At 40.8% G+C, this 25,237-nt stretch overlaps 1 protein-coding gene across 2 annotated transcripts; it reads right to left on the bottom strand.

Moving 5' to 3' along the window:
- Positions 1–5,004: 5,004 nt before the first annotated feature.
- LOC138961904 (E3 ubiquitin-protein ligase XIAP-like) lies at positions 5,005–15,798 on the bottom strand. Of its 2 annotated transcripts, XM_070333577.1 has the most exons (7): positions 15,739–15,798; positions 11,971–13,805; positions 10,071–10,246; positions 9,249–9,312; positions 7,905–7,997; positions 6,691–6,795; positions 5,005–5,507 (listed from the first exon to the last, which is right to left on the bottom strand). In XM_070333577.1, the coding sequence occupies exons 2-7, from the start codon at positions 13,571–13,573 to the stop codon at positions 5,308–5,310; spliced, it is 2,241 nt and encodes a 746-aa protein (XP_070189678.1). In that variant the 5' UTR covers positions 13,574–13,805; positions 15,739–15,798; the 3' UTR covers positions 5,005–5,307. The 2 variants fall into 2 exon arrangements, with proteins under 2 accessions (XP_070189678.1, XP_070189679.1); XM_070333578.1 differs by lacking the exon at positions 15,739–15,798 and having other exon boundaries at positions 11,971–13,837.
- Positions 15,799–25,237: the final 9,439 nt, after the last annotated feature.

Consider the following 25,237-nt stretch of genomic DNA (forward strand, 5'->3'; position numbering starts at 1 on the left):
TGTTGCAATAAATTTTAGGCAAAGTTTAGTTTATCAATTAAGTAACAATACAAGCGGGCTTGCAAAGTGTTTAATTCAAATGTGGCCAGTATTATATATCTAAAGCTGTTCATACGATTATATAATCAGAAGAATTAAACACGAAAATAAGTATCTTTACTACTCACCTGTAACGCGACAATGGCACATCTCCGTTTCGCTTCTTGATTCGCGCACTGCTCCGTTTGGGCTTCTTCTTCCGCTTGAGTTTTCATGTCTTGACTGTCATTTACCTGGTTTGGATTTTGATCAGAGTTAAAGGCGCGGTGCAGCAGTGGACGACTTTCCAAGAGTGGCTGGACATGATCGGTCGGTTTGGACTCGGTTTCAGGCTTTACACTAGTGTGTCCTGGACCGGGGTTCTGCTCCACTCCGCCCCGCAGTAAGAGGACCAGGATGAGGGACAGTATGAATAACTTTCCCGGACGATCCGTGGGACAGACCGTCTTCATGGATGTCCTCTTCCACTTGCATACTAGCCTGGCATTAATCCGTAGTAGAGCTGAGGAGAAACCGCCGATGCGAACGCGAAAGGTTGCCAGATCAACTCCCATGTTTGAAACCTGTCTGGCTCTGGTACTTAAAAATGACACTGGAGAGGAACTGGGTTCCAGAGAAACTGAAGAGTGAGGAGGTTTGGAGGTGGTGTTAAAATACTTAAACGACGTCCAGCACCTTGTGAATGTATGTGTCTGTTTGTTCAATCAGAATCCGACACTGAAACAATCAAATATATGATGTTAATCGCTAGTTTACTGCCTTTGACACTCACAAATCCTCTGCCAGGACGCCTATTGTTGTATGATTCACTCACACACACACACACAGACACACACACACACACACACTCACACACACACAATATATATATATATATATATAAAACATAGGCTCTTATGTTCACGCTAATATGTATTTATTTTGAGAATCTGACCGAATGAATGTATTCTACAGAGCACAAAGGTTACGCAAGTCAACACACACAAAGGCTTCTCTCCAAAACAAACAGAAACACGCTAACGCTCTGTGTTTGGGTCTAGCCTTTCAAAGAACGTGAAGTTAAGTAAATGGCTAGGTTGATCCTAATGTGTAGTGAGGTTTTCTTAGAAATAACGCTATGGCAGAACGGATCTGTAACGAAATACCGCGTACCCTAAAAACACCAAGAAAAAACTTCGTTCGAGCAGACACGTCGTTTTCTAACATAGATGAATAAATTATGAAGATACAAAATCAGGTACAACGCATACGCCAACGTACTTTCAAAGAAACCGCTTATAATTGGGTAGAGTCAGATTGATAGAATTGTTACATTTACATACAGAAACATGATTATACGATCGTTCTACGTTCAAGAGTCCGACTCGACTGACTGGCGCAGCGTATCAATCCTAACTGTGAACCTTACGACCAGGTCAGGGCCTACGCCATATTGTCCCTGTTCAGCAATTCAGTGTCACTGCATTTTTTTCAGGAAAACACACCAGTGTGGCATTTTTTCTGAACAGATTTAAAGATACTCACAGCTTATGTAGACATTCATGTTATCTGGCCTATTTAACTGGTGTCTGGCACACATACATTTAGAAATTGGCTTTGCTTCAAAGACTTGCGAGCAAGCTCATTCCTTTGCAATATTGATCACCTGATCGTTACACAATGAGGGTTATGTATAACTCAGTGTGTTCTGCGCTGAGTCTCGTCAGCTCCCTTAAACCTCGCCACTGATCGATAACGCGTGCAACAGCTGCGTAGCTTTTCTCACTTGACTGGTCTATGCATAACTGCTGACTGCTGACTAGTCACGATTGATTGAATGTAGGTGGAGAATACCTGGGTTGTGTTTTTGTCACCCTGACAGTAATTCAGTGTCACATACACAACCCCTGTATGTCCCCCTGTTTGCGACAATGACACTAAAAACATGACAGAGAGATTCTTTGTTCAATTACCTTTAGATTAATACATATTTTGTCGTACCTTGGCTCTTTGTCTTCACACATAATATGTTTGTCAAACTGATACACCCAATGTCTTGAGCAACCTTCTTCAATAACCCAGGAATGAAGGGTATATTTTTTTCCTTTCTTCAAAAATGTTTTATTCAGGCAATTTTACATTTTGTCATGCAATGCATAGAAGTCACATAATAATAGAGTGGATATGACGGATACAAACATATTCAATACAATAGACAAGCAATTATGATAAATGCTGTTCCACAATGGTAAAATATGAAGCCCATTTCAGCCTACATTTTCCATAATTCAATTCTGTACAGTGGATATGTTTATCAATCTTGTTTATGTAGTCCAGTTCCTGTAGAAAAGTGTGCAATGTTTGTTTTATTTTATTCATTTTACATTTGTATACAAAACATCTGGCCTGCAAAAAAGTACAATCAAAACCTTGATCAGTGTTTGATATGCCGTCTTGTCCAAATAATACAAGTGTGTGGTTTTCCTGCTGCAGTTCAAACATTTTTCTTTCACACTTCCATAAATGTGACCCTCCGCCACGAAATGAGTCGCATGTCACCGGAATTATCTCAAGATCATTACCTCGCCGGGTTTTTTCAAGCGATACATACAATCTTGAGATAAGTTCTTTATCTGTTTCATAAGTGTCTGTCTACTTCAAAGACCTTTGGATCGACGTACCAGTAAATGAAACGTTTTGTTTTGTCAATGATAAACGTTCCAATGTCCTACCACTTTTTTTTTCATTCTGAATGTTGGAACGTTAGCCGTCTATCCGTTTTTAGATTTTTTTTTCATAACACAGTTGACACTGCATTGCCGGCTGTTAACTTATTTTATGTTGGGAAGTGCTCTGATGGCTTGTTAAGAATGAATAAAACATTACTTGAACCAATTAATGTTTTGATTTTGATTTCTTTCATATGCCGACCAGGTGCGGAATTGTCTTTTTCTTTTGTGTGTGTGTGTGTGTGTGTGTATGTGTGTGTGTGTGTGTGTGTGTTTGTGTGTGTGTGTGTGTGTGTGTGTGTGTGTGTGTGTGAGTGTGTGTGTGTGTGTGTGCACTGTATGCGAGCGTTTGTTTATTCGATGTGATTCTTATGTGCAAGCACAGCTGGATGTCTGTTAATCAACCCGCAATAGCCTTCGAAACAAAATAACTTGCCTTAAAATCTTTGTTCTTTTCGTACAGTTCATGAACTCAGTGTTTGCAGACTAAAGTGTATTCAGTGTGAACAGTTCTAACCAAAGGGAACCCATTCCATTCAAGCACACTTTTCATTTGTCAGGAGTTGTTACTATTCACGTAATCACTTTTGTGCGAAGCAAGCACCAAATAACTGTTTACATTCTAACTGCAGCACTGATTTCGTGATCTTCCTGAAACACAGACACACACACACACACACACACACATGTGCACACGCGCGCACACACACACACACACACACACACAGACACACACACAAAGGCAGGCAGACAGATTAACAGAGAGAGAGAGAGAGAGAGAGAGAGAGAGAGAGAGAGAGAGAGAGAGAGAGAGAGAGAGAGAGAGAGAGAGAGAGAGAGATGCAGAGCTTTACCCACGTTGACATCAGTTCTACGTGCAGTTGTGTTCTCTTTGTCGCGTCGTTCTGGTCGTCAAATTCAAACAGTGAAGGTTCTACACGTTTCTCCTTTGATATAAGAACTAAGCTGGATAGCTTTCTCAAATGTTTTGAAAGATTATCTTTATTTTTGATTGCAAAGAACAACTTTTGATTTGTTTGTCTGCAAAGGAAAATGTGGGTTGTCATCCACTCATGAGCATCATCCGACAAATTAACAACAAATGAACCCCACCCACATACGATGACAAATAGTTAAAATAGATGTTTATAAACGAACGTAGCGATCCTAAGTTTAAACAACGATCAACTACATAATCAAACTTCATCAACTGCAGACATCAACTTCAATCAACTATAGTTCCACAGTGACTGAAAAAAGGCATCAGTTTACAAAGAAAACAACACACAACAAGCAAACACCAAAAATTCCTTTATTCAGACTTTAAACGCAGTACACACGTTAACATCCACATCGAATCTAATCTCTAATATATATTAAAGACCCACTTGAAAATGCACAATATATATAAAGATGACTTAAGAACAGGCAAAGAAAGCAACGAACCAAACACAAAATCAAAAACAATTATACAATGAATAGGTATCTTTGCAGATGTCTTTAGAAAGATGAAGACAGTTTTTCCCCCACGGAAATCAAGGTTAAAAAACAACCAACATAATTATGAAGCTAAGTGATCACTCGTATTTTTCATTTCTCTGTTGACATCTTGCTCGTCCACTTTAAACATCAGTTGATTAAGGTTGCGATGAATTTTAATTTACACAATTTACACAGATACCTTTCTGGGTGTGTGTGTTTTTAGTGGGTGTTTTGTGTGCGTGTGTTTGAGTTGTGTGTTTTTTTAAATTATTTATTTTAAATTTTGTTATTGTATCTCGTGTTTTGTTGTTTAGCTAAGACTTACAATGGCGTCTGTTTATAACAACAGTTATAAATACATGTATTTGTTTACGGTTTCTGTATACGTATCTCGGGCGACAATAGCTATTAGATCATCCATGGGGTGTTAAACGTTGTATACTTGGTAAATATTACCTTTTAAACAAACTCTATCCATTTCCTCAATATATGTCATAATACAAATATTATGAGTAAACGAACTCAAACTCTGCTGATCTAGCTGATCAATACCATGAATTACCCAATCGTTTCTGGACTGTGAAGACCACAGAATCAAATCTTCCTGTTCAGCTTTCTCATAATCTGATTTAAGCTATCATTGTACACAAGATTATGCAGGTATTATTGATATTTATTTGTCTATTTATAATCAAATCAAGTAGTTGCCTCCCCCCACATTCCGTTGACATCTCTTCTCCCTCCCCCACCCCCAAAAGTCCCCCCCCCCCCCGACCCGACCCCAGCATATTTATGATAGTGGCAGCTTCTGTCAGTGAACCATTAATATTCCTGTAGCATGACCAGTAGTGTTTCTGTCATAGTTCAGAACTAACCGGACGAAATACTCTTCTTTCGCATGAGTTCTTCATCATCATTTTCATTTCTGGTTTAAAAATATGCTACAATGTACATAAACCATATTCTGTGCGCGAATACCATCACATACATTACGGTGACATTCAAATACAAATAGGGATACGGTTTTTTGTTACGCTTCGCCCAACACACAGACACTTTAAACGGTCAAACATAACAGTCAGGCAGGGAAAGCTCTGACCCGTCCCTTGACCCTCTGCCGACACATGGGGCAGTGCTTGAGGGCCGGGGAGCACTCCGGACAGCTGACCAGATGACCACAGGGCAGGAAGACGATGCTCGACTCCTTGTCCAGACAGATCTTACACATCCGCTGCTGTCGCATCTCGCTGTTCTCCGCCACCAGCTCGCTCGCCTCACCTGGACAGTAACAGTCAGGTATACAGTACAACCCCCTTGAATATAAACAAAATCCAAATACAAAGAGTCTGCCAACGTTCCAAATTTCAGAATAAAAAAATAAGAAAGGTAGTTTGTTGGACCGTTTGTTACAATCACGAATATGTCGACCCAACAGTCTTTTAAGTGCACAGACAAACAATAGGTAACAAAAACTTATCTTCGTTGTTTTTACAGTCTGCTTGACAACTTCTAAAAGCAATACTTGCGGTTTACCAGCAGGCTGTGAAAACAACGAAGATAAGTTTTTGTTACCTATTGACTGTCTGTGCACTTAAAAGACCATTGGGTCGACATATTCGTGATTGTAGCGTATTGTTTTTTCAATAACAAACGGTCCAACAAACTACCTTTCTTGTTTTTTGATTCCCCTTTAATATAATTCTTTGTGCAATTTGTATTTCATCAATCGTTTAAAGGCAGGTTAGACGAGTTGAAGACAATTTTCAACGTTATTGTATTCATGTTGATGGACTGCTGTTATTGTTATTGTTATTTCAGTCCAAAAAACTTCCAGAGAATTGGGTCTTTTTAAAGGAGGGACTTTTAAAATGGAGATACATTTTAACTCAAAAAAGAGACAATCTTGGGAAACACAGGGATAAATGTAGACAGTATTAAAACGGGCTGGGTGGGGTATTAAAAGGGGGTTCTCGTGTAACATATAAGGCAGTGGACGTACTAGTTTCTTGGTTTGCTTGTTGTTTTTCATCTTTTTTTTTTAAAACACTATCCATTGTTTGTCTATTCAAATGAAGCTTCTTATTTAAATCCATGTTTCATTCTCTGATTTGTATGTTAGACGAGTCATGTATTTTTAGCAGCTTGTAAAGTACAAAATGTAGATAATCAATATGCACAAATAGTCCTAATTTATTTTCCAGACAAAGGAAATATTTGAAACAGCATTTATTATTGAAATAAAGTAAAATTTGATAATAAAAAATCATTCCTTGAAAATGGAGATATGACTTACTTAACATGAAAGCTACTGGACCACTGTCTTAAAGAAAAAAATATAATAAGAAAATAACCACACACGCGTTGGTCAGGTCACGATTATCAAGGTACGGTAGATCTTATCGACTGACTGTGGGCCAAATTCAGAGCAAACCTAAAAACCTTGACGGCTAACGAAACCTACCGGTCTCAGTGTCTGACGATGAAGGAAGTGAAGTCTCGCCCCCTGCTGCAGTGGCTCCATCTGTCTGTATGCTGTCGTACAGTCTGTCCGCCGTTAGCATGTGGCCTGAAACAGTTCATGTCGGTGAGTTGGGGACATGCATTGGAATAAGAGCAGTTCAAACATAACTGAACTTAAAACACTAAAGTCAAGTCAGGACGTGAACATCCTTTCGTTTTTAATGAAACCGAAACTTCCACAGTGTAATTGTCATTTGTACTTCAAAATTCAGAGAAAAAAGGGTCAAAACATCCCAAACATTAGCGAAAAATTAATTAGCATCTATGAATAGCACAGCTCATCTTGTGTGGACATGTTTTTTGTTCTTCAAATTTGCTTAAGTTTATGTTTTTAGTTGTTCTCTTCGGGTTTTTTGTTTGTTTTTTTTGTGTCTCTCTTTCATTCTTCCTTTGTCCGATCTTTCTTCCGATATACAGACTCATGCTACTGGTGGTGTTTGTTTTCGATTCAATCCTCTGTAGACACATTTAAGCCTCATCTTTGAGAGCAACGTACCTTAACCTTACACCAGGTATTGCAGGTTGATTTATAAGGTATTCATTGTCTTTTATTCTGTTCAGCTCAGCTCAACTCAAGAACCACAGTCTTTCGGCTGTTTAGTATTGTGAGTTACTTGTTATATGCTGACTGTTAGCAAGTGATAACAGACATGCCAAGGAAGGAAATGGATATCAACAAGAGCCGGCAGAATAAGGCATCCTGATACGTTTAATTCAAAAGTTTAGTTTGTCTTTGCTATTCTTAGGGTGATAAACAAAAAGGGCCCCGGCCTGACAGCTAGAACATTTAGAGGGTCAGCTAAAATCAGCCCGGATTGGTCAAATATTCCTACGGTGCACTATATGTGACCCTCCACCACGGAATGAGTCGCACGTCACCTTTGCATGATTTTCATATGTTTACATTTTCCTAAAGAGTTGCATATGCTCTATCAAGTGGTGAAAACCGTTTTAGAAAAGAGCGAAAACTATTTGAGTTATAAGCCTGTGACTAAGGTGACCCTCACACTGTTACCAGACACTCCCCGGACTTATATTAAGCCTAGCGCAGAACCGCGCGAGGTGACATGCGACTCATTTCGTGGTGGAGGGTCACATATTGGCAATAAAACGATATAAGCACGCGGCATTTCAGAGTGAACATTGCAAGCCTACCCTCTCCCTGAAGTCTCTGTACCGCAGCATCCACAGTTTCCCTACTCAGTCCTAACTCCAGGACGCTAGTGATGGCGGGGTCCACAACTGGCTCTGTGACATAAAGGCACCATGATAATGTGGGTACGACATTACGTCACAGCTCTGTGACACAAAGACACCATGATAATATGTGTACGACATAACGTCACAGCTCTGTAACACAAAGACACCATGATAATATGTGTACGACATAACGTCACAGCTCTGTAACACAAAGACACCATGATAATGTGTGTACGACATTACGTCACACCTCTGTGACACAAAGACACCATGATAATGTGTGTACGATATTACGTCACACCTCTGTGACACAAAGACACCATGATAATGTGTGTACGACATAACGCCATAGCTCTGTGACACAAAGACACCATGATAATAATGTGTACGACATAACGTCACAGCTCTGTGGCACATAGACACTATGATAATATGTGTACGACATAACGCCACAGCTCTGTAACACAAAGACACCACGATAATATGTGTACGACATAACGCCACAGCTCTGTAACACAAAGACACCACGATAATATGTGTACGACATAACGCCACAGCTCTGTGACACATAGACACCATGATAATATGTGTACGACATAACGTCACAGCTCTGTGACACATAGACACCATGATAATGTGTGAACGACATAACGCCACAGCTCTGTAAAACAAAGACACCACGATAATATGTGTACAACATAACGCCACAGCTCTGTAAAACAAAGACACCACGATAATATGTGTACGACATAACGCCACAGCTCTGTGAAACAAAGACACCACGATAATATGTGTACGAAATAACGTCACAGCTCTGTAAAACAAAGACACCACGATAATATGTGTACGACATAACGCCACAGCTCTGTGAAACAAAGACACCTTAAGTAATGGTTGAACAACATTATGCTACAGCTGCTAACGTTTGCTGTGACATCATCACAACTTTATCACAACGGTCTGAACACTGACATCGCCATGAAGCTGTTTTCAGGTGTATCAACCAATGTCTCTGAAACACGAAGACGCCATGATAAGATGTGTACAAACACTCTTAACAGAAGTGAACACATTTGAACACATTTCAAGTTGTGAACGCTTTGTAACATTAGATAAGGATAACATTTCAACAAATAGTCCTGTGAGGTTACCCCCATGGGAATTCGGGCTGCTTTCTTACAGGGAACATAGAACATGGTTGTGCTGGCAAAAGTAGAACACATAGTGCTCATTAGTGTTTAAATGAACGCATAGATAGAGAGAGGTTTTGTTAATGTTAGCATAGTGAGGCAAACTCACCTTGAATCCTTTCTCCACCGGCACGTCTTTGGTTGATTGTCTCCCTTACTTCATTGAAACTTATCTGTAATCAACCAACCAATCAATCAATTAATTTATATTTCTTCCCAGCAAAAAAAATAAAAAATCAATACATCCATACATGAGTACAGTATGTGTCTGTTTAACGTATACACGACTTTGCCCTCATAAAGAGACTGCGTATTTTTCTTATTTTGTTTGTGGGTTTTAAAATGTGCTTTGGAAGTATTTGTTTGAGTTTGAAATATTTGTTTTCAGCACATGAGAACGTATCAAATTTCATTACTTCGAATAAGTTGTGCATAGTTTCCACCGAGATGAATGATTTCAGCATATTAAAAATCTTGTTCAGCTATTCAGGAAGGGGAAGCAATCAAAATGTCGCACACAATGTGAACAACAGGAGTTACCCCCCATGCTGTGCATAAATCGCCTCTTTCTCTTTACGTGTGTGTGTGCATGTGTGTGTGTGTCTGTGTCTGTGTGTGCGTATGTGTGTATCTGTGTTTGTGCGTGCGTGTGCGTGCGTGCGTGCGTGCGTGCGTGTGTGTGTGTGTGTGTGTGTGTGTGTGTGTGTGTGTGTGTGTGCGGCGTGTAAGTATGTGTGTGTGTGTGTGACAAAATCAAATGCAAAAGAAACCACTGAATGGATGAGTTGCATGTTCAATTTCCGCATCGGAAAACTCAATTACAATCAAACACGAAAATAACTCAAACTCTAACCCCAACCCTAACCCAAACCCTACATTTCCAAAAATATAAAAAGAAAAAATCACGGAACGGTTTCTGATGACGTCATACCGGTCGTCTGCCATCGTTGAGCTCCTGCACGACGTCGATGAAGTCCTGACCTTGACATTGCCTAACGTAGGCACAGCGGGGGAACCAACGCGCGTGCTCCACCCAGGGGTTGTCAGGAGGGTCCCAGCTCTTCAGACCCCCGCCACAGAAAAAGCAGCGACTACAGTCAGCGTAACCTGGAACCAAAAGCATATATTGATGAAGCAATTAAGTCAGTTACAATTTCTTTCTCAATAACATTTCCCTGAAAATGGTAGTGTTATGTAGGCATGCATAGCCACGCAGTTGGAATCTTATTCTTTGATGCATATACGCTAAGCTCTTCGGCAACGTGTTTGGTTTACATATACTAAAGCACTCTTAACAAAGTGTGTGTTTTAAATGAAACGCACATCTTTAAACCTAATAACACAAAATTAATGGGGAAACACAAAAAAGTGAAACAAACACATGAAAGCATAACATAAACAAAACAATACAGAGTTAAAGTGCTCTTTACAGCAACAAAGCGCAATTAGCAACTTTTAAATTAGAAATGATTGAGTTTGTTTAGTTCAATATTCTTGTTATGTAAATCGGCTATTTTGAACCAGAACTTGGTACCATTTTTTTACATGCATTCTCAGTCTAAATGGCAATTAGAATTTATTGTATTTATTTTTGTCATTAATGGTCCTGTTAAATGATGATAATGTTTATTAGATATTATTATACACACATTCAACAAAAGCATCGTATACGTTTTTGTTCTTTTTGTGTATGTGTGTAAATGTTTATATTTAAATCCAGTTTCCATGTTAACAAATGATGCTTTTTTCAACCCCCTAATATACTGAACGGACGGATTAACATCATAATGTGCACATATTTCCTTTTTTTGGTTTGTAGGCCAATTAGTTCATAATGATGTGGAACCAGTAATCATTAATTAAAAGCATGTGTATGGTTAACAGATCTGAGTCAAGAAACGAAAATTAATATCACCCGTGTAACGTACACCGCTTTGGAGAATAACACTACAACTTTTTGTTCAGTACATGAGTAATTCAGGGAATTCCCGAACTGGATAATAATACGTGTTTGAAATACCTTCTACAATCCATCTGTTCTATTGGGTGCGTCTTGCGCTGGATTTTAAAATAGATAGGCCTAAACGTAAACATGTGACGCTCACTGCGTAGATCAACGAACAACTAAAACAAGTAATCAAAATTAATACCACCCAGATCGAAAAGAGCAACATAATAATCATGACGGTGTACAAGCAGTACATTAGGCAGAAAAGAATCGCGCAACAGTCGCGTTAGCTATTGCAAGCGATGTTTTCGTTCTTTCAAACTGTTGTAAAATATTAACCACAAAAGTTACATCAAAAACAAAAAACAAAGATTTGTGTAGACAATTGTATGATACGTGTTCTACTGTTTACATTAGGTCTCCAAATGTGTTCCGATAGACCAGGAATCAGGACGAAAGTGATTGCGCGCGCGCGCGCGCGTGTGTGTGTGTGTGTGTGTGTGTGTGTGTGTGTGTGTATGCATGCGTGCGTGCGTGCGCGCGTGTGTGTGTGTGTGTGTGTGTGTGTGTGTGTGTGAGACTGAGAGAGAAAGAGAGAGAGAGAGATAGAGAGAGACTGAGAGATAGGGAGAGACTGAGAGCTTTTTGATTGTCAATTAGTAGAATATTGTGACCTCTATTAATGATCTCCCACGCCACCCGCACATACTCCCCGCTGAATTGAACCTTGTGTTTACTCAATAAAATGTCTTACGTCTCTCTCTCTCTCTCTCTCTCTCTCTCTCTCTCTCTCTCTCTCTCTCTCTCTCTCTCTCTCTCTCTCTCTCTCTCTCTCTCTCTCTCTCTCTCTCTCTCTCTCTCTCTCTCTCTCTCTCTCGCTAACCTCCATAGAAGAAGCCAGCCTCGGTCAGCTGTAGCGGCGTGTGACTGTGTTCAGCGGGCCAGTTGGTGAAGGAGGCGAGCCTCGAGTTGACCATAGCCATGTCCGGTCTCTTCGGACTGTCCGTGACGATGCCCAGCTGCTGGTAGGTGACCACTTGCTGACCGGCCCTGGACACGTCACGCGGGGTCTCTGCTGTGCTGCGGGGAGACTCGGGTTGTGCCGTACCATCCAGGATGGGTGTTGGACCTCCCGGGTTGGCGCTGGCCGCATTGCCCCCCATCAGACCTAGGCGAGGCGGTTGCTGACGTCCTGCCTGTCTGCCGGTGCTCCCCCCTGCGGTCTGTGCTGGTAGGGGCGCTGCTGATGCTTCTGGGTGGCGTCCGTCTCTGGTCTGGTTTGGCGATGCCACGGCTGAGGCTGGACTGAAACCCGATGCGCTGGCTTGTTCCCCGGCTAGAGCGAGTGGGGTGGCAGAGTGGCCGTCTTCTGCCAAGTCTCCTGTCTGATAGCGGCCAGTAGGAGCTCGTGCAGCACCAGCAGTCGGTGTGTGTAAGGGTTGTAATGGTTGAGTGATTGCACCGCGAGCATCGGCCACTTCCCCTGTTGTAGTCTGCTGACCAAGGCTGTTGTCTGGAAGGACGGGTGGTCCTGACAGTGACCAGGCGGTCATCAGCTGCTGCATGTGTTGTTCCTGCATGGAGTTATCTGCTTGGTTCTCGCTGCCCCGACTGTTCACCACGGGGCATGTTCCTTGCAGCTGTCTGTGCACATCTAAAGGCGACTCCCCAGCACGCCACTCGTCACGCCTCAGCCCACAGAAGTAGCAGATGATGGCGTCACCCGGCAGACACAGAAATCCTGCCTGGGCAAGCTTGAGGGCAGACACGGCTAAGGGAGCGGTCAGGTTGTTGAAGGTCCCCATACGATGCATCTCATGCCTGAAGGTTGACCACGGCTCGCCGTGGATGCTGTCTGGCGGCCACTGTCGTTGTGTCGGTGCTGAATGCTGAGGCGAGGTTTCACGATGTGCAGGATCACGACCTCCTGACCCCTGACCTTGCTTTTGGTCGCGTCTGCTCGCAGGATACACAGTGAGGACTGTCAGGGCTGGTCTCAAATGTCTGAAGCGAGTGAAAAGATCATATGGAAAATCCTCTGTCTCTTTGTCGCAAAATTCGTCCTCGTCGTTTTCACACAGGTTGCTGTCTTGTTCTGTCGTGTCTGGAAGTAAGCTTTTTTCTTTCTCCGAAGCTTTCCCCACAAAATTGAAATCGTTTTGCTTACACACCGTGCTTTCAAGGCTCATGTCGTGACGCTCCTTCAATCCCATAGAAAGAGCTACAACACACAGCGATGACACGAGGAAAGCCAGTACAAACACCACGACGGCAAAACAGATGACGTTCTTTGAGAGGCTGACTGTCAGAAGACTGGGGGCTGCATTGTCAAGAAGACAGTCAGATGTCTGATTTTCTGCGTGGGACTGCGCATGCAGGTCCACATCAGTGGTGTAGTAACTGTTCTGCTGTTCACAACTGGACGACAAGAGACACGAAAGTCTCAACAGGGAGTCCATGTGGCTTGGAATAGCCTGTTGATCCATGGTGTATATCCGTGATGAATCTCTGTGCTGAACGCTCCGTACAAACCGACGTATATTTGCCGCTTACAAATGGTGTTTAATTTGTTTTCCCAAGTTAGGCGGTCACGCGGCCAGCAATGTAGGGATAGTTTGACGAATGTTAGATTTTTATACTGTACACCTTTTCTTCCTCTTCGTCTTCTTCTTCTTCTTCTTCTTCTGCGATTAGGGGCTGCAACTCTCACGTTTACTCCTGAGAAGTCAAGTCAAACAGTTTATTTACCAAATGCAAAGCACAGGATTTTGTTATGGTGTATGCATCCAAACTTCACACACCTTCCACACGCATATTATATCATAATAAATATGTACAGATAAAGTGTTCAATTTCACTGGGCCTATTTACATGTGTACACCAACCAGACAGTTCAAAACGGCGTTTAGGTGTATGTCCGCTTTCATTCGTCATTTAGACAGTCATATTTCGTCTATGCCTCACAGAACTGTAGTATGAGTTTTGTGTGCGTTCTATGTTGATAGCGTTTTCAACGGACAGAAGATAATTTGACCTGGGAGATAACACACATTTCCACCCTTAATCAAATACTACCTCTACCAGATGTCTATCATACTAGAAGTTCCCATCCCTGTTCATTAGCCGCTCTATCGACGCCCGTTTTTAACCGCTTGCTTCCCTTTATATAATAAACCGTCCATTGATCGTCGTTCTCCCGAACTAACTCCTTGGTATGTCATCGAGAATAGAGGATTTTGGGGAAACCTTTCATGCGCCTTTCGGCGATTGGTCAATGCATTTCGTATCAATAATGTCGGTCTCGCTTGAAATTATCGCTACTTGATATTGCTTTCCAAACTTATACGAAGTGACCGGGAGCGTAGGGTCAGTTACTGAACTAGCCCCGAACAGTGAGATATGGAGAACAGTACACAAATACGAACGGAGAGACTCAGAAACTCGAGTCACTAAGTCGTCGCCACGCTCGAGAACTCAAGTGTAATATTTGAAGTTAAAATTTCCATCAAATACAGTGCGACAAAATAGCTCAGTCGGTAGAGTCCCAGGTTGACGGTGCGCTAGTTCTTACTTTTGTGGTCCCGGCTTCTATTCGCTTCGACGGCAATTTTGTTTGTTTTTTTTCTGAACTCGTAATTCTTGTATTTTATTCATTTGCTTCATTCCAAACGTTTTGGATGATGTAATGAATCAAAATAATCAAAAATGTGCATAATTATTGGGTACTTCCAGCGGGAAAATTTCCCCAGACTGATTTTTCCATTATATTTTTTAAGTAACCTCGGCTTTGGTGAAAATGTAATGCCCTATAGGTAACACCACGACTACATGTAATGATGAGACTAACAAGAAAACGTACTAATCACAAATACGAACGGGGAACCGACTTGTCGACAAATGCTCGTTCGATAACCCTGGCAGGCATGTGGAAGATGACGTGGCGGTTGCAGTTCATGTATTTGTTTTCACAGGTTTAGGTCAAGAGGGTTTGTGGCGGGTTGGTACACTACTTTTGCTTGTAGATCCGGCGGTCTCGAGTTCGAGTTATATACTTGGCAAGTTTTTTGTAAAACATGTTTTCTAAATGTTTCAACTTTTTTTTGTTTTCTTAACTCTGCATACCTGTATTTTTGTTTCTTTTGATTTATCCCAACGATTTTGAGTCGTGTATTGAAAATCGAATACAGTGCATGAGTGCCATTGAACAGTTTTGTCACAATCCCGTATTCTATTTTTAGTAATGGATATTTCCAAGGAAAGGTCAAAGGGCATATGTATCATCGCGTGTCGACTGCTGGTAATAGTAGTTGGTGCTTCTATTATGATAGTGCTCACACGTAACCAGAACATTCGGGAACGCTGAAGAAGAAGAAGAAGAAGAAAGTAAAATGTAGCACATGATAACCACTAGTGTTCAAAACATTGTTTATAACTGGTCACAGAAAGTGTGTTCCAAATTGGAACACTTCATATCAGTTCAAAGTGTAAAACAAGTCATAGCTCCATCAAAAACATACAAGTCCTTTCAGCTCAAGTAGAAAGTACATCTTTAGAACAAATGCAATCATACCTACATTGTCTTTTCAAAAACAAATAGAATGTTAATGTGAATTTCTGACCAAAGTCACAAGACAAAAGAAAGCCTACTTACCAGTACGATTGCAACTGACGTTCTTCTCAGTTCTTCCTTGCTGACAACGAGCAATTGATTTATTATTCAATGTGGGAATTCCTTTTTTCTAAAAATAGCCAATGACGTTATCATCGCAGAGAAATAGCGCAGTCGATAAACACAAGTGTTTAACCAACGGATTTTTCAAATTTTGATAAACGATCGTCTATTTCAATGACTTTCAGCAATTTTCAACATTGTAGATCGAAAAAACAGGACACTTTGAAAGAAATTTGGTGCACAAACAGTTTTTCGATCACGAATCTTTGTGTGAAACCAGAAGAACCCAGAAGAAGAAAAAGACCGGTGTAAAAGGAAAAGTTGTCCGCTGGGAAAAAGAGTCCTACGGACTTTTGTTCCTGGGAACGATTGTCACAACCCGGAAAATTGTTCTTAGACTTTCAGCGGACAAATTTTCCCAGGACAAAAAGTCCTAGCCTATCTTTTTACATTTAGTCAAGTTTTGATTTCCTTTTACGCCTTGGTGAAGGTGTCCTACTGGTTGTCTGCACTCGACCGCGTTAGCTATAAGTAGACTTAAAATTCGTAGGCTCTCATCGCTTCCTCGATGACGCAGTTGCTATGGTGTTGGTTTCGGAGTTTGGAGGTCTTGGGTTCTATTCCCGTCTGGTCCGGTTTGTTTTTCTGTGTCATTCTGCGTCATTCGCTTCTCTGTTTTCTTGTATTGGGTTCATTATCTCTCCAATATACATGCTGAGTTTTGCAATAAACGACTCAGTGGGTCTACCCGATCGAAACGCTTTTTTACATTTAGTCAAAACTGTTTTAACATAGAGGGGGGAATCGAGACGAGGGTCGTGGTGTATGTGTGTGGGTGTGTGTGTGTGTGTGTGTGTGTGTGTGTGTGTGTGTGTGTGTGTGTGTGTGTGTGTGTGTGTGTGTGTTTGTGTGTAGAGCGATTCAGAGTAAACTACTGGACCGATCTTTATGAAATTTTTCATGAGAGTTTCTGGGTATGATATCCCCAGACCCTTTTTTCATTGTTTCGATAAATGTCTTTGATGACGTCATATCCGGCATTTTGTAAAAGTTGAGGCGGCACTGTCACACCCTCATTTTTCAATCAAATTGATCGAAATTTTGGCCAAGCAATCTTCGACGAAGGCCGGACTTTGGGATTGCATTTCAGCTTGGAGGCTTAAAAGTTAATTAATGACTTTGGTCATTAAAAATCTGAAAATTGTAATTAAAATTATTTTTTTATAAAACGATCCAAAATTACGTTAATCGTATTCTTCATCAATTTCTGATGATTCCAAAAACATATAAATATGCTATATTCGGATTAAAAACAAGCTCTGAAAATTAAAAATATAAAAATTATGATTAAAATTAAATTTCCGAAATCGATTTAAAAACAATTTGATCTTATTCCTTGTCCGTTCCTGATTCCAAAAACATATAGATATGATATGTTTGGATTAAAAACACATTCAGAGAGTTAAAAAGAATAGAGATATAGAAAAGCGTGCTATCCTCCTCAGCGCAACCGCTACCGCGCTTTTCTGGATTGTTAATTTCACTGCCTTTGCCACGAGCGGTGGACAGACGATGCTACGAGTGTACGGTCTTGCGGAAAAAAATGCAATGCGTTCAGTTTCATTCTGTGAGTTCGACTGAGCTTGACTAAATGTTTTATTTTCGCCTTACGCGACTTGTTTGTTTTATAATTATTAAACAAAACGTGTTTGTGGTTGTAGACATATTTGTGTGTGCATATATGTATTCTATTCATTCGTAAGCACAATACCAGAGTCAGTCAATCAATTAGTCAATATTACCCCCAATGTTGCTTTTGTTGAAATGTTGCAGAATTTTCGAAAGTTGTGCTGTTTCCAGGTGCTGTCCTAAGCATTTTCAACACAAAATACAGGAGTATCTAAGAGAGAAGGAGGCATGTCAGCAGTAAGAACGTTCTATCACTTTCCAAACGGGTACAGCCTAATACTCGTGCAATTGTCACCACCTGAAATTGTTAGCAATGGTATAAATTTGGGGGAGTCGAAAAATTGCTCAGATGTGGAAAACTACCTTCTAAATCAGAAATACCCGACCTTTGCCACCCTGAACATAAAACGGTCAATTAGGAGAGCAGCACAAAGGAACTACACGGTATGTATTTTATTTTTCTCGTGACGTGTAACTGCCATTCTGAACTCAGGTCAAAAATGAGTTACTTCCCTTCGGGTCTCATTCTATCCCTGACAGGATGCCTTGGTTTTCCTTCTCTGGAGAGGAACTCGATTTTCTACATATTTAGATCTTTTCGTAATGTGTTATGGATAGAAGCAGATTCGCGATCGTTGATAATGATTTTTCATGGTGTTGTGTAATTTTTAAATTACAAAGGAATTGATATGTAAGACAGTTTCAAGCGAGCTATCTTTCGCGGATGTATATATTGTGCAAACAACTCTAAAGTGTCACGTGATAATTAACTTTGGCTTCGGTGCGCGCCGGTGCAGACGATTTTTTCTGTAACCAGTTGAGAGTGATGCAACCATATAGTACGGTCTCCTTCCGACAGCAGTTTCAAAATTTCGACTTGTTTTGACCTTAGAACGATGTCTTTATCATAACTGTGAAGAACAGAACGGAGATCACTGTCGAAGTCGGCCAATCTGCAATCATGTTCGTCTCGCGAACACTGATCTCAAATTTAAATCAGTGCTCGCGAAAAACATATGGGAGATAACTCTGTATTCTTGTTTTGATAGATTCGCGCAATAATTTAGCATGCTGTCAGAGAGAAACTGGCGATAGCCGTGGAACGATGATTATCAGAATGGTGGAACTGCCTGAATGTTCCGGTCGTTTTGTAACGCTGTCAGTTACACTTAAAGTGATATGTGTGTGTGTGTGTGTGTGTGTGTGTGTGTGTGTGTGTGTGTGTGTGTGTGTGTGTGTGTGTGAGAGTGTGTGTCTGTGTGTGTGTGTGTGTGTGTGTGTGTGTGTGTGTGTGTGTGTGTGTGTGTGCAAAACATAAACATTGAGATTTGCTTCGGGAAGGTGATTGTTTGGACTCAGAGACAGTATCCAAATCCCACCCCTTGTCACCACAGTGGCACGTAAAAGACCTATGTCATTCTGCTATTAGTGTGTGTGGCTGATTGTACCTAAACGTGACCCTAGCGCGACTATTGTTGCTGCTATAGCTTTCCCCTGGGAGGAAGCGACACGAATTTCCCAGCAATGGCAAAATAAAGTATTGGAGATGAAGTGATGGAAAGATGCTCTTGTACCATTTAAAGGCCCGGTGGGATCCATCGTGATTTACAAGACTGTCCACGCAGGAGAGAAGGTACCTGTGCATGCCGATGTGGCATGCATTCACCTATTTTTTGTTGTAATACGTATGCTTCAGCCCTTTTACGGTGTAAAGCAAGTAAACCGTGTTTTTATCTTGGCACCTTGTTGTGACCTGTTTTTGTGGAGCGTTATTTAACTATTTTCTACGTGTGAGACTCACGTTCTTGTTGTGACCTGGTTTTGGTCGGAGCGTTGCAAAACTGCGTCGTTAGTTTTAGAATACGCGTGAGATTCACGTGCTCTTTTCCGTGTCCTAGTTTTGGGGTGAGCCCTGCGAAACTGCGTTGTAAGTTTTAGAATACGTGTGACTCACGTGTTTTTAGTTTTTAATGTCAGCTAGTTCCTTGATCTTCTTTCTGTAAAATATACCGTTTTAAGTTTTGAGCATGCACGAAGTGCGTGATCGGTTACTGATTGGTTGTAAAATAGTAGTCTCACCCGATTCTGTCTTAGGAATGTTGTTGGTTGGTCAATATGGTGACCTTTGACTTTTGAATAACTATTCCATGTTAGGTTTTTGTCTTCTATAAATATTACTGTTTGACTTCCTCTCTTCAGTCGATCTGAGGGTTTTATGGAAGCGTTTGGATGTTTTATGTAACGTATCAAAGTTAGCAAGTGAGCTGATGGAGTTCTTCTTGTAATGTTTTAAAGTCAACGTGAACAGTTTGGATGTTTTATGTAACGTATCAAAGTTAGCAAGTGAGCTGATGGAGTTCTTCTTGTAATGTTTTAAAGTCAACGTGAACAGTTTGGATGTTTTATGTAACGTATCAAAGTTAGCAAGTGAGCTGATGGAGTTCTTCTTGTAATGTCTTAAAGTCAACGTGTACAGTTTGGATATTGTCAACGTGAACGTGTTTTGGATACAGTTTTATTGAAACTTGTGAATTTTTTTGTGCCCTTCGTTGAGAGGCTACAGTTTTAGTTTTGTGAAACGTACAGCAATGATTTGTAGACGCTAGAAAGTCGCTAATGTTTATAATGATAACTTGTGTTCTGTGGTTAACGAAGTTCGAAGTGAAACGTTTTCTCTGACTTATCCTAGCCTTACGTTAAAGGAATTTAGGTAAAAGAGCTTGCGGTCTGTGGTGATCGTTTGTAAACGAGCTTATTTCTAATAACGCTATTGGGGGAAATTGGATGAGGAAATATCTTGTTTGTGACTTTGATTAACGCAGGAACGTTGTCGTTTAGATACTTTTTAGTATGACAGTTTGCTATTGTATTCGTGGCCTGATGAGTCAACGTTTTGTATTTTCCTCAAAGTAGCCATTTTGGAGTTAAACGTATTCATGCTAAGTTTCTCGAGTATTCTTAGTGTTTATTGTATTTAACGTAAGGAACGTAATCCTTTCTTACTGTTAAAGGATTAACCAACGAGTGTTTGGTATTGTAACGTTCTTGTCTGTTTGTCTTCGCCTGTTTTGTGATTGTTTATTTTTCCCTTTTTGTTTCTTGCGTTTTGTTTATGCATTTTTGATATCTTTGCCATGTCTAATACTTTGTTTTCTTTTCTCTTTTTCTTTCTGTTTAGTTTTTTTTACCGCAATACGCAATATGCAATACTGAATATGCAATACATAGTACTGTAATCAATATACAATACTGATCAGATGTAAAGTAATAAACCAGTATTTTTGCGCGTTATCGCTTGTAACCTGTGTTTGTCATTTCGTATGAACAATTTGTAGTACCAGCCTCGCACACGAAGGCGCGCACAGTACCTTTAAGACGAGGGACCAGACCCGCCCATTCTTCTCTAGAAACAACACGCCCAACGGCCTTTCAATACAAGGCGGCGTCATTAATCATCTGGGAAATGAACATAAAACTATCAAATACGATTCATATAATTTTGAAATCAATTCAAGCAAAGAGCTTTAAAAAAAACACATGCCATTGTTGATGATCAAACAGCTAAACTCAAAAACATCTTATTTTGGATGCAACATCTGGGTTTCGAGTGACAGGTGGTTGTCATGATACTCATAAGCCTACATTACGTTATTTGAATTGTTGACCATATTAAGTCATTTGACTCGGAATTCGACAGCACTAGTGATTTTGTACAACAATGACTGTGGAGATCTGTGTAAAATATTATGTTTGAATAACAACACACACAAAAATACAACAACGTTTATGTATTCATCGATTTTATTCGACATCTTTTTTTTTTTCTTTTTTTCGTCTTTTTTTCGACATCTTTTTACACTGTACTGTTTAACGCACACAAACATGAATGTTCTCCTTTGAAGCCTTGGCCATCCGCCTAAATAAGTTTTAGTCGGACTCTGGCGTCACATCGATCGAAGGATGGAAATGAAAATTTTAATCGATACATAAATACAATTCACAATGCATAAGTGGTAGCCATAACAGCCGCTGTCAAGGGGAAGATGTTCAACCTTGCGCGTCTGATGCTCTCAAAATGACCACTGGTCAGTTTACTCACTGTTCCGGTCCTGTTCATGAGAGTGAAATGCATTACAGCACCAAATTCCTTTCTGTGTCCCAAACATGTACTCAGAAATTGAATGACGCAATTCGGACAGTTTGAACAGTTTCATTCATACGCGTCATCTGTTCACTATGGAAAAATGCTCTTGATCGTTTGCTAATTGCCACTTACAGTGTTGACCAGTCGAGCGTGTATCAACGCGAATAGTGATCTCATTGACTGAACAGTGGGGAACCAACATCGCTGGAACACACCATTGTTGTGTGCATAATATCTAGCTCTGGTTAATGTGCTAGACTAGTCGGATAATTAGCTAATGAGGGTAAGCAGACTAGCATTGATGCCGTCAAGTAAAAACATGTAACCTTCGTAACCAATAGTTGAATGATCATTACATTTGCTTCGCACGGGACACGGTTATCTGTACTACCAAACTGTGGCGGTTGCCATGGTGATTGACATGGGAAGGGGATACGTTCAAGAAGAAAACAACAACAATAATCTGCTTCTCTGCATCGCACACTTGTTTTATTTCATACAACATCAACACATACAGACCATCCAATCACGAGTATTTTTCACCGTGTGATGCACACACACACACTCGCGCGCGCACACACATGCAAACACGCACGATCGGATGAAGGATGACGGCGAAACGACACTTTCCAAAACGGTGAAACTCTACTACGCTTCAGCTACCGCCACGGTTAACTGGACGGCGGCTACTTCAATAAAACGGAGAAACAGGAAACGGGGAAACGAGACTTTTCATTGCAAAGCTTCGAAATAAATTACGCTTTTTTTGTTTTTAGATGATTTTATAAAACAAAATACTGTAGCGTCAGCATATTAGCTGTCCAAGTTGACAATCCTTTATTAATTATATAATCATACAACTTAGTTCAGATTTTTAACCTAGATATATACTACCTTTGCAATGAACTGTTTGTGTAAGGATTGAATTACGGCTCCAGCCCCAGCTTCATGGTGAACACCAGAGGGGGGGGAGGGGGGGAATTCAACAGACCGACCAAAAGAGAATAACTTAAACATGTGCACATTTTGAGACCTCTTGTATAACACCATTAGGTTCTGCAGTTTTATTTGCGTTCACTTGCTTAACGGCTTTCTCTACGTCTTGACAGGTTAAGTCAGAATTCAGTGTCACCTTCATGACTGCATTTCTTCCATGTGCCTCACTCTGACAGGTTCGTTCCTCCTTTACATTCGCATTTTCATCGTCGTTCGGATCATACACATGTTTATAGTGCTCAAGCCACTGATCGTTTGTAATATCGCCCCTTCGTTCGCGCGCTGATTCTTGAAATCAGCTTTAAAGTTCCACCAAACCTTTTTTGAATTAAGACAGCTTTCTAACATTTCTCTGCATTTTCTTTATACTGTTTTTCTTTCTCGTCAAACAACTTCTTATACTCCTTCCTCATTGAACAGTTGGTGTCTCTTTCTGCGGGGAGAAGAGTTCTGGAGTCACGGAGTGACCTTCTGGTAGTCTTTCTCATGTCATCACATTGCCTGTCAAACCAGGCACTACCAAGGCTTGCACTTTTCTGAGCGCTGTGTCTGACGTCCACTGAAAACGGACAGACAGACAGAGAGTGTTGGGTGCGTGTGAGTTTGTTTGTCAGCGTGCGTGTGTGTGTGTGCATGCGTGCGTGCGTGTGTGTGTTGGTGGCAGGGTGCGTGCGTGTGAGTCTTTGTGTGTATGTTTGTATATATATATATATACGCACAAGAAGAATCACATACTGGATTGGGTTAAGGCTGTTCTTAACCAGACGAACCATTGGTTCGCCGAACTAAGGTTCGCGAACCATGGTTTGTGTCTTAACTGGGTGAACTTGTTCGGCAAACTCAAGGACTAGTTCGTCCAGTTAAGGTAGGTCAAATGGAGACAGGGATATTACTCTTCATACACAAAGGGAAGCCACTGAGTTGTGTCGCCATTTTTTCCTGGCAGGCTGGGAATTCGAACACATCGAACAGGGAACGCAGAAGAAGAAGAACACGTCGAACATTCGAATGACGTAAATAGAACAAACGTCACATTTTTCAGGCAGCGTAAGTGAATGACGTCAGAAAATGACGACACCGCCAGAAATAAAAACAATGCGACACGCCTCCCAACCACGAGGTCAAAAACACGTGGGCATCTAATGAAATCGGTACAAAGCCGTTCTCTTTGCCAGTGACATCGTAATAATCACCAAAGCTAACATTGAAGCTCCGGTAGCAGGTAAGAGAGTGTCTCCCAACCCGTGATGCTCACAGCGTGATTGCATCAGAATACCACATGTTAAAACCGGTGTTTGAACTAGAATAACAGCCAGTAGTATTAAGAACAAGTGTCTTGTGTATGCAGCCCTCTTTCTACTGTACGCTGGCAGCAGATAATACAATAATTGAAGTCCTTCGAGGCATAAGGGGCCCATAAGGCGAAAAATTGCTTTAATTCCACCCTCAAAAAGTCCCAGCCTTCAAACCGTAACAAATAACAGTACGCACTATTAAGCAAAATTATAAACCAAGCCTTGATTATTAATTTGTATTATTACACTTGTATCAAACAAGTGACCTCCACCTTTTGATTGGTGTTTTTATTACATTTGAATCGGACTTGTGGCCTTTCAAAGTTGCGGTGACCTTTGACTTTCAACAGAGGTCATATGTAACAGTGGTTTTTAAAAACATAATTTAGTTGGCTCATATATCTGAGACAAATGATCGGACAACAGCCCTTTACATTATCGTGACACATATTTTTCTGAGGCACACTGGACAGTAATAGTGCAAAGGGTGGGGTTAATCAAGGGAGTGAACCCCCCCTAAAAACACTACCAACCTGTCGGTTTTTTTGTTTTTTTTAATGCCGTTTTGATCGCTCTTGCGTTTACAACCCATCTCATCAAATCGTAATTTATTTCCAGGCTACCAGCAATAAAATACCTCAACTTGAGGAACAAATTTAAAATAAACTCTGGCAAAAGACGTGACGTCACAAAGTTTGAGTATGCGCAACATTTTCGTTTACCAGTGCACTTCGTTACCTGCCCATTGCTGCTTTGGGTGATATTTTTTAAATGACTATTCCTATGCAGATGTTTGTGTAATTGGCCGTTTTCAAAACATACCCATTTTTCGATTTTTCGGTCCAAAATTCAAAACGGGCACTGTCTTCCGAGACTCATAGCTCCGAAACGAACCCACTACCCTATATTTTTTTTATGCTGAATGCATAGCAGACAGATCGAACTTAAAAAATAACCAACTTTTGGGAGAAACCAAATTATATTTAACGGGTCCAGTGAACTACCTTAAGACACGAAACCTGGATCGCCGACAAACGAGGGGAGCTCACTCCGAGTCGACAATAAAAGCAAGTAAGTTATTCCCCTTCCAAAAATGGCTGCCTCCAAGACGAAATCACCGATTGAGTGGTAACTCCGTGCTGGTTGTCGATTTGGGTCTCTCCTTCCCACTTGATCATGGTGCACGAAGCCTGGTAAGTTGAACTTTAGTGTGTTAAATTCATAGCTCAGAATCGAGTGGCATACTTTACTTATTTTAGATCCAAGTACCTGTAATCAAGCCCAAGAACATTTATCATGAAATTAATTGACGGATTAAGCTCCAAACCTAAGCATAATTAATTAATTTGGTTGT

The sequence above is a fragment of the Littorina saxatilis genome, linkage group LG3, assembly GCF_037325665.1.
Source record: "Littorina saxatilis isolate snail1 linkage group LG3, US_GU_Lsax_2.0, whole genome shotgun sequence".
NCBI lineage: Eukaryota > Metazoa > Mollusca > Gastropoda > Littorinimorpha > Littorinidae > Littorina > Littorina saxatilis.